At 44.9% G+C, this 12634-nt stretch overlaps 2 protein-coding genes across 2 annotated transcripts in view; both read left to right on the plus strand.

Moving 5' to 3' along the window:
- LOC6549509 (irregular chiasm C-roughest protein) overlaps nt 1-12634 on the plus strand; it is a 121336-nt gene that overhangs the window by 51657 nt on the left and 57045 nt on the right. The window lies entirely within an intron of this gene.
- Nucleotides 308-3779, plus strand: LOC26526905. Its single transcript, XM_026980312.1, has one exon. The coding sequence runs from the start codon at nt 308-310 to the stop codon at nt 3680-3682; it is 3375 nt and encodes a 1124-aa protein (XP_026836113.1). The 3' UTR covers nt 3683-3779.

Raw genomic sequence — 12634 nt, forward strand, 5'->3', positions numbered from 1 at the left:
GTGAAAAGCGTGTGGTACATACATACGATCACCTGTGGCCCCGTTGCCTTTCTAGTGGACGCCCAGACCATCAGCATCATTGTCCACATGGCCTTCGTTAGACTAAGTGCTTCGGTGAAAACCCATCATGTGTTTCGCACTCGATGCTGTCATGAATTATATTTCACTTTGCTTAGTTTTATAATAAAATCTCCCGTGACTGCCCCCACGTAAACTTGGCCTTAGTTTTTTTTTTATCAACCCTCTAAATTTCATTGGCAACCGCAGCACTCAGAAGGACTCTTCCGCAGCAATCGTTGTCCTTGGAATGTTTCGCAAGTGCATAAACTTGCCGCTAAAACGACTGTGGGTCTGTCATCAACCCAGTCCATTCATCCAGCCCTGGCCACTGGTCCAGAGCAATGGATCTCCATTTAGTAAGCAGTCATCGCCTACCTTCTTCCAGGACGACCCTCCAATGTCCTACGACATTCGCACCAGCGATCTCAGCCGAACGGGCTCTTCATCATCGATAAGACAGGTTCCACAGAAGGTGCGCATTGTGGGCGAAGTTCACAGCCTCAAAGTCTGTGGATACGAACAGCCTGGCAACTGCCTATTTATCAGTCAGAAAGGACGCCTCTACCACAAGGAATCGGGCAGGGGCAGAAGGGAATCTCGCGCAGACGTATGGGAACGAGCTCGGCATTTTAAGGAACGATCCAATAGCAAGGTCAGCAATCGCCTGAAGGAACTGATGACCGAGGGTGTTGACGGGTTAGACAAGGGAATAAAGAAAAACGAAAGGATTAACCAGATAAGGCGGTCTCCCAAACAAAAATACTCGAAGAGTCCCTCTTACAGCTCATATATTGATGATAAGGCGGCATACCTCGAGTTTCAGGAACCCAAACGAACATTCAGGAATTTTGTTACCATGCTCATGGCAAAGGGTAGAAAGGTAAGACAGCAATTGCAGGAGGGCAAGGATGCCGACCGCCTGAGATATCACTCTGGGAACAAGGATCTAATGCAGCACTATCACTATAAATCTAAAAGGCCAATTATGCAAAGGAAGCTAAGGGCAAAGCCAAAAGCTCCAAAGGCCAAGTATAAAGACGACTCGATAGATTGGACTTTCTTCGAGGACTCATCCAATCCCCAGAGGCAAGATGTGAATGCGCTGGACCAGGATGTATTTTTTCCGCTAAAAACTAAATCCAGAAGTGCTGGAAGGCCGAAAGGCAAGGGAATATCCTCACAGGACAAATCAACACAACCACATTCACTGGAAGTAATAATGGCACGTGAGGAGCAGCTCATAAGTAAGGCCAAGAAGGAAACTAAGGGTCGCCTTCCATCTCTTAGAGAAACTACACCGTTTAAAACCAAGCCCGGGGAACTGAAAAACTGCATTGACCAACTAAGTGTGAGTCAAATGAATAACCAAAATATGTGCGAGGTATGCATTGAACCACAGGTGCCTTTATCTTCTGCAGAACAGAAAGTGGATTTTAAGAGGGTCAACGAAAATATCATGGAATCAGGTTCCCACAATTCCGGTGGTCAGAAAAACGAGTCAGCACTCAAAATGATCGAGCCGGATAGTCAAAAACTGACGGGCTTCCATGACATTTTTGAGAACAGAACGCACAAAAGTCTATCGGCACACTCGGATAATAGTTCAGAAAACATACAATTTACAGCTGAACTTAAGCCACCCAATAATTCGGAATGTATTTCAAAAATGCCTTGTCCACCTTCGAATGTTGCAAACTTGGCTGGCCAAACACGATCATGTCAATGCCCCGAAAAGGATTGCCACAAAGAAGGCATAAAGTCCAAGAAAGAAAACGACGTCTCAAAGTTTTTTACAATATTAGATGACAAAGACAAGCTGAAATTTCGAGTAGCAGAATTAATGGCTAGGTGCATGTTTCTAGTGGAGAATAGAACGCCGAAGGATTCGGAAGGTAGTGCAATCTGCAATAAGCATGTTGAGGATAAGGACAATGTTAATAAATTAGTTGCAGATTTTCTGGAATTTTGTGAGAGTCAGAAAAAGGATGATTGCAGGCGCTCGAAGTCATCAATGTTGGAAAACAGGGAGAAAGGCATATTAGCCAAAGTAGATATTATTATAAAGCAGTGCACACATATAAAGGAGGTGATCAAAGGGGAGTCTCTGAAGAAGCAATCTATTAAAGAAGGTCCTTGCCAAAACATTGAAGAAGAATTATGCACGGCCGGTCAGAAACAAAACTGCACCAATGAGTGTCTGAAGAAAATATGTCCAGAAGGAAAGAATGTTGTTGAAGACTTACTGAAAAATATATCTGGAGAGTGCAATAAGTCTGATAAATACGAGCAACAGCTATTCATAAAAATGAAACGTGTAATAGAAGAATTGCAAAAAAAGTTAGCAGAAGACAAGACAGGCAGCATGACAGGCAGAAGGCAAAATCGAAAGAATCCATATTCCGAAAATAAATGTGCAGAGAAAGAATTCAAAAGTAAATGTGCTGATGAAGAACTGATGAAAAAGTGTGCCATTGAAGAATTAAAGGAGAAATGTGCTGAAGAGAAGCTAAGAGAGATATGTGCAGAAGAAGACCTAAAAGAAAAATGCGCAGAAGAAGAATTGAAGGAAAAATGTGCCAAGGAAAGATTAAAGGAAAAATGTGCAGAAGAAGAATTGAAGGAAAAATGTGCAGAGCAAGATTTAAAAGAAAAATGTGCATTGGAAGAATTTAGGGAACTCTGTGCAGAAGAAGAATTCAAGCAGAAGTGCGCGAAAGAAGATTTTATGGTAGAATGTTCGGAAGAAAAGCTCAAAGAGAAATGCGCGTTGCACGAAAAACAAAGGCAGCACGAAGAATTGTCCCTAAGAAAGAGATGTGCTGATTTCGCCCTAAAGAAGAAGTGTGAAAATAACAATAAAGGAAAAGATCCAAAAGATCCAAAGAAAGGTTCGGACCAGAATAGGGATTCTAAAAAGAAAAGCGCCGATGAAAAGTCCAAGCAGAAATTGACCGAAAAAGAGCAAAATGTCAGCCCATTAGGAAAGCTAAAAAAGAAGGTTGGACTTTCGAAAAAGGGTAATGCTAATATGGACAAGTTTACATCAACAAAAGCTAGAAAATGGTATGAGTCCTTTGGCAGACGAAAAATATGCCTAGAAGCGAACACTCAAAACTGGCAGGAAACGAATGAAGTTAAGAAGTGGCTTTTTAAACAAGGCGAACGGGGACTCATAAAGAAGTTTTGGGACAAGGAGTACAAGGCGAAGCGAAACAAGGGACTTCAACAGAGGAAAAGCTTTCAGCTCGAAGGGTTGGGCATCTTCTTAAGATCTGCCCTATCAAGGCCCAGGAGAAGACCACTTCGAGGATTGGAAGACGACCGCTGCCTGGATTACAGGAAGCGGTTTTTCAATCCGCGTCAGTGGTCCCTTTTTCCCGGGCCTGTTCCTCTGAACTACAAGACCTTGCCCATGAGGACCAACTTCTTCATTCGCCAACTGCTTCCCGACCTGAAGCCACTGGCCATCAACGATTACCTGGGTGTGTACTGGCTCCATCGCATCACTTCTAGCCCTTTCGGCAAACGGGGCTACAAAAGGGACGATCTCTGCAGGGGTTCGTCCTTTTTGTATCCCTTTACTGAAATTGGTGGAAGGAATTGCACAGATGACCGCCAGTAAAAGAGTAACCAGAAAAACGGAAGTGCGAAGAGATCCAGATGAGCTGCTATTGTGTGAAGATGCCAACTTACAAATACAATTATTAATTAAAATGTAAATAAACAGCATTATTACACCCAATTTGAATGTACAAAAGAGTAAAGAAGTACTACCTTAAATCGCAGCTAAGGAAATTCGTGGAAAAGAGAGGCTCACAAGACCTATAAAAGCAAATGTTACAGCCGCTTTCTAATATTCCATCATGAATAAATTCATGTATTGCACACATATTCCGTCTATTTATCTAAGAGTATCGCTCGGCCCGAATGGCCAAAGCAAACAAAATGGACAGCTCACCATATTGATTGCTGTGTTGTTTTATTGATGAAATAATGAATTTGCCACCGCACAGAGCCACCAGCCCCCAGACATCAGATAATATGCTCAATGTCTGTCATGGACATGGTTATGAATTTTGCCGACATGATAGCGAAACTTATCGGCCATCGAAGCAAACCAGCTTGAGGTGATGGCCTTGTGTTTGATCAGGGACATGGATGCGCAGGACGAAAGGACGTTAGGACGTCGCTTATTTGGTTTTCATTTCGTATTGATTCGCAGTTAGTCCTGGCCAAAGCAAATTTGCAGACGCCTGTGACCCATCATCAACAGCCATCCGTTTAAATTATTAACGTATGAGTAATTTTTATGACATATAAACAAAAGTCTGTGCCGGGGGCACGGCTCACAGGATCCTTCTGCCTTCTGCCTGCTGCCTCCTGCCTTCTTCTCCGGTTTCTGCAATATGTCATGTGTCGTCTCTCGTCTCGTTTTGGGTTTTCCATTTCCCAGACGACCAGACCGAGTCCCATGCGAAGCGCTTGGGTAGTGGTTTTTGTGTGCGACAAATGAGATGTGTGTAATTAAGTTCGGGATGCTCACAAAACAGACTCTTAGTTGCCCAGGGAATTCGGGCCGCAAATTGTACTGATAATCTGAATCCTTTAATGTCCTGCCTCATACAATTTTTCCCCGTTACTCGAACTTTAATTAACACTTTATGGCGTTTTTTCTGCTCTCTTTCTAGGTAAGTGCCCGCCTGCTTTTGCGTAAGTCCAAGAACCAAACTCAAACTCAATCACTAATCATGGCAAAGAGCCGCCCACAGCCGCAAAACTTTCGGTCAAAGCCCGAGCCTTTAATTTGAAAACTTTGGCATATCCAAAAATAAAATATATATGTATGTATATAAATGGCCGAGAGAAGGCCACACAAAACCAGGGACCAAACAATTCGAACACTGCATTCCACGCAATGGACGGGCTAAAAATCAAAGCATACTTTCCGGCGTGCCCGACGCAACCGCTAGACTCCGTCCGGCAAAAACCATTCCAGTCCACATAGTTTAAACAAACTTTTTTGTTTGAAAGCGTAGAAAGAAACGAACAAAAAGGACGCAAAATTATAAAAAGGCTGAATTCACTATTACATTAAAACAGAAAAATAATTGCGAAAATTTTTCTCCAACTTTTTAAACTTTCTTTGCGTTTAGCCCGCGCCTTTTTTTTTTTTTTTGGCGCGCCAGTTGGTGATTTAATTTTTTTTTTTTTTGGTTTACGAATGGCCGGCAACACGCAAATTTCTGTTGCCATTTGCCACGCCTCAATGGCGAACTTTAAAACGCGCTGACGACGCTCATTACAACTAATAATGTTAATAATCATTAAAGGGAGGAGTTTAAAAATATTTTGGGGCTGCCAGCCGCAGGGCACGTGGGTCCCAAGATTTCTCCTTTTCTGGCACTCAAATTGCAAAAATTAAAATACTTTTCCAAACTAATTAAAATTGTGTTGCATACTTGGGGCGAGCAGCAGCAGCAGCGGCAGCAGCAGCAGTCAGTCGTCCCTTTTTCCAGTTTCCCAAGCCTTTTCCCTTGACACAAGAAAATTAGCCAGGCCCAGAAGCTGGTCTTCGATGTTCGACTTGAGCATCGATTATTGTGGCTGGTTTAATGGCCCCCCAGCCGGAGTGGAAAACTTTTGCCATTTCTCTTCCTTCTGTTTCCCCTTGGGGATGATCGGGCAGCTCAATTGCAGCTTTCCGGGTCTTCAAATATCAACACGCCGCGGCGCTCTTAAAGATGCAGAAATTAAATTCCATTCGGGCAACCCAATTACAACTCGGCTGACAACGGGTTTTCACATCACTTGGCTGGCTCAAAAGCTACAGCGATGTCTCATGCGGATTATGTGGGATTCGTAGGCCGCCAGGCTGTCACACTCGCAGGATGCATTAAATTTTATGGACGGAGGGCCACTGGCGTGGGGTAGATGTAGCTGCCAGAGCTCCTGGCAAACATCAAACGCGTTAAGCAACTCGAAAGCTCAGCCGAGTGCATGAAATGCGTTGCTTGCCCCTCGCTAGAACGCCATTCAACACGCCACGGCTTTTGCAGCCAAAGCAAATCAAAAGGAAATAATGGCGCACTGGCATGAAACGAGGGGCATCGGGAATCGGAGGAGATGACAGCTACACTGGAAGGCATGGCCCAGACTTTAGGCATATTACTGCCCAACGTTAGTTACTTGTGTGCAAAGCAACCTGCAATGAAATAGTTTCCCTGATTACTTGAAATGTGGCAAGTGCGTTCTGGGTGGCCCTTTCTCTCAGTGCACCACCCCCAAGGCCGCCCCACCACTCGGTGGGTAAATGGCGCGCACGAAGTGCTCACATGCACCTGCCAGAATGCATTCGCTGCGTATTCCCGGCGGATGGGGCTCCTGGATGGATCCTGCCGCCTGAATGCTGATGCTGATGCCGATGCCGATGCCGATGCCGGCAATTAATTAGGATTATGTGTGTCGTCTGAGCAGCGCCTAAAAGCATGCAACACATGTGAGGCGCTCGTTACGGCGCAGTGTGCGTCCTCCTCCGCGGAGTCCTGAGTTCTGAGTCCTGAGTTCTGAGTCCGGAATCCGGGAGACCTTGTGCCCGTAACCGTAATGGAGCTGCAGCAGCTTGACTTCCGATGCGTGACATCTACATCCAGCGGCTGGCTAAATAGTTTGATTAAGCAAATTTATGGCAGCGCGCCTTCAGGCGCACTTAATGGCGGCTGAAAGGAGCAAACAGAACCCAATCAATCATCTCAATCGCAGCTTGCACATTTTTAATGATGATGACGTCAACTGCTCATTAAAAGCCTTCCACTTGGCTGCCTTTTCTTTCCCGGCCCTTCCATCGGCGTTTTGCAGTGTCTCTGACCGCTTCTTTTGGCCATCCTAACGACTTTTTAAGTATTTACACACAATTTGGCCCGACCAACTTTTATCGCAAAGTCTGCGCAAACATTTCTATATTTCCCAGCTCACTTTTCTTTAAGTTAACGCTTCATTATCTTGCAGTTGTCTGCTCTGCGGCGAAGTGCAAGTGGCAGGACATCAGCCCCTTCACATGTCCTGCGGCCCGTGGCACTCATTTCACTTGGCATGATAAGCCTCCTTCCGCCTGTCTCACTGTCCCGAAAATTTCCATGTCCCAGCTTCGCTATCTCGTCCTGCAGCGCCTCAAGGTGTGTCACCTGCAAGCTGACTGGCATTTCCCACTTTTCCAACAAGTTTCTGCATTTGACTCGAGCTGAGGAATTTGTGTTTGCCCTGGTCAGGTTGCACCTTTTCTATTTGCTTGCGCTTGGAGCAGATATCCTTGAATGGAGCCCCTAATGTCTTGTTTTCGGACAGCGCAGCACACTTGAATTTCCCCGTCTGATTGCTTACTTTGCAGCTTTTGCAGCTGCTGAAGAGGGGAAACACCAGGAAAATGGCACGTGCTTGTCTATGCAAACAGCGCAGGATTTTTGCGGGATGAAGAACTAGCTTTGGTCAAATCGACACTTGTCTGCTGTACTGGTGATATCCTTCTCCTCGCTGCGACATCAAAGTGAAAGTCACGCGTTTACTTCTGTTTGCCACTTTGTCTGGCAGCTTTTTTCACTCCACCACTTGCATTCGGCACAAACTGCAAAGCCAGGAAAGTCTGGCTCCACGACTTTTAGCCATTTTCGTCGTCTGGGCCGTTGTCTGCCTCATTATGTTTTGCCCAGGCCCCAGCCATCGACGTCGTCATCATCGCCTGTCGTGTTCGTCCTGGCAATATTTTTATGTAAACAAGCCAAATAGAGAGCGCCAGACGAAATTGGCAAATCATCGGATAGACAGCAACTCGAGCCCAGACGGCGGCTGATGCCCTAACGAACCGAGAGTCCTGGCATCCTCCCTTTGGCTTTGAGCAATTATGATTAATTCTCCGGCTCCCCCGCTTGGCAGTACACTCAGGGAAATAGTGAAGCAAATATCACTTGGCTATGTTGCTCAATTTATAATGCTGAGGAATTGGGCATTGGCTGTAAATAAATTTAATTTCGCAAGTAATGCGGATAGCTCATAAACAGAGGCACCTAATTTTTGCCGGTGTAGTATAGAAACAGCATCATTGTTGTCTGGCAATTGATCGAATTTCGCTGTGGCCCCGACCTTGATGGTTATTTGTGGGCTAGGGAAACGGATGAGGATTTATGGGGCCATCCAGCGCTGTTCTTCCGGCTTCCAGGATCCCATTTTGCATAAAACACACATTAAATTTCGTTAGCTGCCTGGCAGTCGCAAAGTGTGTGCGTTTTGTGTACTTCATTCGGAGTTGGAAACGCCTTGGGTAAACACTCGATCGCAGGACTCGAATGCGAATGCGAATGCGAATGCTGGGAGTCCTTGCTGGCACTGGCACTGGCACTAGTGTCCCGGCTTTTGCTGCTCCGTTTGTTTATTTACGCACAGGCGAAGGAGGGACTTATTTCATATTCATAGAAAAATTGCAAGCACATGTGCTGGGCTGAAGGTCCTTCGCAGGATGGGGCACACACACACACACACTCGTACACAGAAAAGGAGGCGGGAGTAAATCAGCAGCTAAGTAAGTAAAATGCTTCATAAATTGCTTCAAGTGGCTCAGCTGGCTGCTGGCAACTTTCGAGGCGTAATGTCCTGAGCCAGGACCCTGCCAATTCCAAGCCGCCATATAGCGTATGCCCAATCCACTTCCTATGTTCCTATGTTCCTTTGCCGGCTTCCGCCTTAAAGCATATCATCATGCATAAATCCAAATCAGAGCACAAATACAAGGGCACAAATGAGAATCAGACGCATCATGCTGAATCCTTACACATCCTTGCTCCGCCCGAAAGTCTGTGGCAAATGCAGGAAAGCGTGAAATTTACGCACCAGACTCCCGGAGCTCGCAAGGTATTTGAACTGAAATGTTTTTGATTTTCAGTGCCCGGCCGGATATATATTTCGGCAATATTTTCCCTGATGCCCGACCCTTCTCAACTCGTCCTGCCGCCCGGGGACATAACTCAAACAATTGCGACAGATTTCCGAAAGGATTCCAGTCCTGGATGCTGGGCATTTTCTTTATTCGTGTGCCATTGTGTATGAATACTCGTACACATTTTGCTGGCAGTTAATAAGCGGAACGTGTTGATAATTTTTGCCCGGGTCCTCGATTTGGTTTGCTTGTTCGGGCTTAATTGCTTGTAACATTTAATGGAAAATTAATAAGTTGAGAAATGTGCAAAGGAAGTTCGAACAATTTAATTTGAGGTCACTCCAAAATGGGTCACTGATTTTTCGGTTGGGCGAAAAGCACACTTTATTGAATTAATTTCGACTAGGATAGAGATAATAAATTGAATATAAAAGGTCTTGACAAAGGCTGGCATTTATGGCGAATTTATTGTTTTGCCCATGGAGCGCCAAAAAGATGACAAGGCAAGCCGCACTGAACTTGACCACAGGCATGCCCCTAATTGCCGCCCACTTGCAACCCCGGCTTAATTATCATTTGGCTATTGGATGGGGCTGGAGGCTTGGCGCTCTTGAGCAGGAGGGGGAAGGGGGCGGGGCTGCTCTATCCGGACAAGTTCTTCGGTTCGGAACAGTGCATCGATCAACACTTGGCTGCAGTCTGTTATTACATAATTGCGCCTAATGACATGCAACGAAATTACCTAAAATTCAATTTCCGCACTGCTAACTCTGGCCGCAAGACACACACACTCACACGCACACACACACTGGGACACACACACACACTGGCACACAAAGGCCAATCGGTATAATTACGACCCTGACAGTCCGACTGTCAGTCAGTCGCTCAGTTTGCAGGTCCCTGGCCACCTAATGGATATTTAATACTGAACACGGAGCACACAGCACTGCTGAGCTAAATGAGAATTATGATATTTAAATGAAATGATTAACCCGGCAAATGCACCCTGCGTTGCAGCTGCCCTTGCACCCTAATTAATCACCTGGCCTGCAGCCGTAATTAGAGCCACTTTTGATTTATGCTATTTTGGGGCAATTATTCAGAACGTTGCTGGGTGCCAAAAAAGGCAGCCACAAATTGAAAACTGTGTCAGAAGAACACGAGAGCGAGTGAAGAAGCGCCAGCAGGTCCTTGGACATTCGAAGAAAAACAGAACTTTTCCGGCGCCAGACATTCGACCACTTTTCCGACTGCTCTGTGTTATGTGCTCATGATTTATTATTTTACAGAGTGGAAAAAAGAGGGACACCATCGCCTTTGCCACTTTTTTCCCCTTGCCAGTTCATTTCTAATGTGCAAAATGACCCAGTGACAAATTGTGGAGCCAAGTTTGGGCGCTTTCAAATGTGTGTCATTTGGCTTGGGGCTGCACTCAGAAAAAGCGAGTGGTGTTTCAAGCAATCTAATACCGTGAAAAGTAGAAAAGTAGTACCATTCGCTGAGTATTTCGTTAAGTGTGAATGGGAAACTGCTCCGGGAAACTCCCACTCGCGGTTTTCCTTGTGGCCTGTTTAACTGGACACTTGTCGACCGGAATTTATGTGGAGTTCCTCCAAGATTTATGTTGGCCAGCGGTTGGGGCGTGGCGTTGCCAAATATCGATAAATTATTGGCACAACTCGCTGTATTAGCTGTCTTGGCGAATAAATTAAATTATTGTTGAGCCCGGTGCCGCGCGTAATGAACTTCAAAGTCCTGATAACCGCATCACTTTTTTGGGGCTGTTCATAAATCATTTAAACATGCCTCGTTAAAAATCAATTTCGGCGGCCGAAATCAGAAATTCATCAGTACATTTCGGAATTTTTTGTTGCCTTTGCCCCGAACTTTTCATCGCAATTTGAATGCAAATACTTTTGACGTCATTATTGAGAGCGTTGGCGGCCATTTAATCATGCTTCGCGCAGCTCGGCACAAAAATATGCAGATGGATCTTCCCCTGAATTTTCCATTTCCCCGTTTCCATTTGGGCTTTGCCGCAGTAATTTCTTTTGGCTTTCGAGCGTGGAATGCAAATGCCAAACGAAAGTAGTTTAGAATTTTGCGGCTCGTTCGAGGGATGTTTCTGCGGCTTCTGAGGCTTAAGGATCCAGCATCCAGGACTCGACCGACATGATATTAAAATTCAATATGTTAATGAGAATGGTCGCCAGGTGCTGGCTGTTTCCCACTCCCGAAGGTCAGACAAAAAGTTTGCTAAGCTGTCCGGGGATATTTAAATTTGTTTCTGCCATTCGATTGCTGGAATAAGAAGCGAACGATTGTGGGGATTGTGTCTGGCGAATATATACAAGTCCATTTCTCATTGCTGTGTAGGAATGCTGGAATTTATGCATAATTTGTGGTAATCAAATTTATTCCACATGCCATTATTTGACATTTTATTCAACTCCAATGTGGTTTCTTTTTTCGCTGACACATCTGCAAAACTGCAATCAATTCCTGACAGCTAATTGCCATTTCCAGTTCATTGGCGTCTAATGTGCCTAATTAACAAGCAGCACAAATTAAAACGTGACCAGCCAGCAATCAGCAACAATAAACACATTCAAGTCGTGTAATCGAGTTATGAATAAGTTCGCAGTGCTGAACTGCAAAAGTTTATGTTTAAATAAAAGCGCGTTCGAAAAAAGAATAATAGAAACTATAACAATAGTAGCTTCAGACTTCGTGAACAGAGCGAAAATGGGCTGCACTTGCCATTTATTTATTGTCTGCCTTTATTAACATAAAACAAATAGCACAGAACGGGGCAAAAACGAAGTAAACCATTTGTCAGAGCACTAAAAAACGGGCACTAAACAAAAAATAGCAGACAACAAATTCGACAAGGGGAATCGAACAAAATCGAACAAAATCGAACGAGGCGGCGGTAAAAAGTGCAATCGCTTTGAAATGCCTTTTGCCAGGGTCGGGCGGAAATGGCCTTTGGCGGAAATCCGTTTAATTTGCAAAATGCCAACAATGCCATGCCATCGCAATAAATGTGACAAAAGCAGACTCAAAGCTGCCGAGAACCACAAAAAGTTGTGAAATCAGCAGAGTCTGCAAACACCAGTGGCATGCCACCCATTAAAGCGTTCCACAGAATTTAGACTGCATGTATAAATCATCAAATTTCCATTTTTTCAGCTGTTTGCCGTGTCAACGGGCAGTGGGCAATAAAATATTATTACCGCGGAAGCGGATGGAGCTTCCTATTCTCTGTGTTTTTGTGTTTTGCCAGCAAACAACCTGGTTGGAGTGCGATTTTCGCTCGAAATATAACTCAATCATCTTTCAATTTCAAACTGCAAATCAGTGTAAAAGGCCCTGCAGCTCAATTATTCTTAGACGCCAGCTTGAAGATAGTTTTGCCTCTTAAAGCCTACAATTTACAAGCTATTTGCTGCAATTTACTGAGCTCTCAACTTTTGGCAGTCAACGAACACTCTTCGACCATTTTCCAGCTATAAATAAAAAATCACTGCATGGTCTGCCCATTGCCTTTGGTTTTTCCAGCTGTCGGCCGTTTTTTAATGGTGGACACCGCAACAGCAGGTGGAGGCGGCGCCAGACACGCCCCACACTGAGAGAAACTGCGAGTGG

This window comes from Drosophila erecta, unplaced genomic scaffold, assembly GCF_003286155.1.
Source record: "Drosophila erecta strain 14021-0224.00,06,07 unplaced genomic scaffold, DereRS2 tig00000092-arrow-pilon, whole genome shotgun sequence".
In the NCBI taxonomy this organism is placed as follows: Eukaryota; Metazoa; Arthropoda; class Insecta; order Diptera; family Drosophilidae; genus Drosophila; species Drosophila erecta.

Bases quoted from the DNA above. Each gene is read 5' to 3' on its own strand.
- LOC26526905 (XM_026980312.1), top strand. From the start codon at position 308: ATGTTTCGCAAGTGCATAAACTTGCCGCTAAAACGACTGTGGGTCTGT.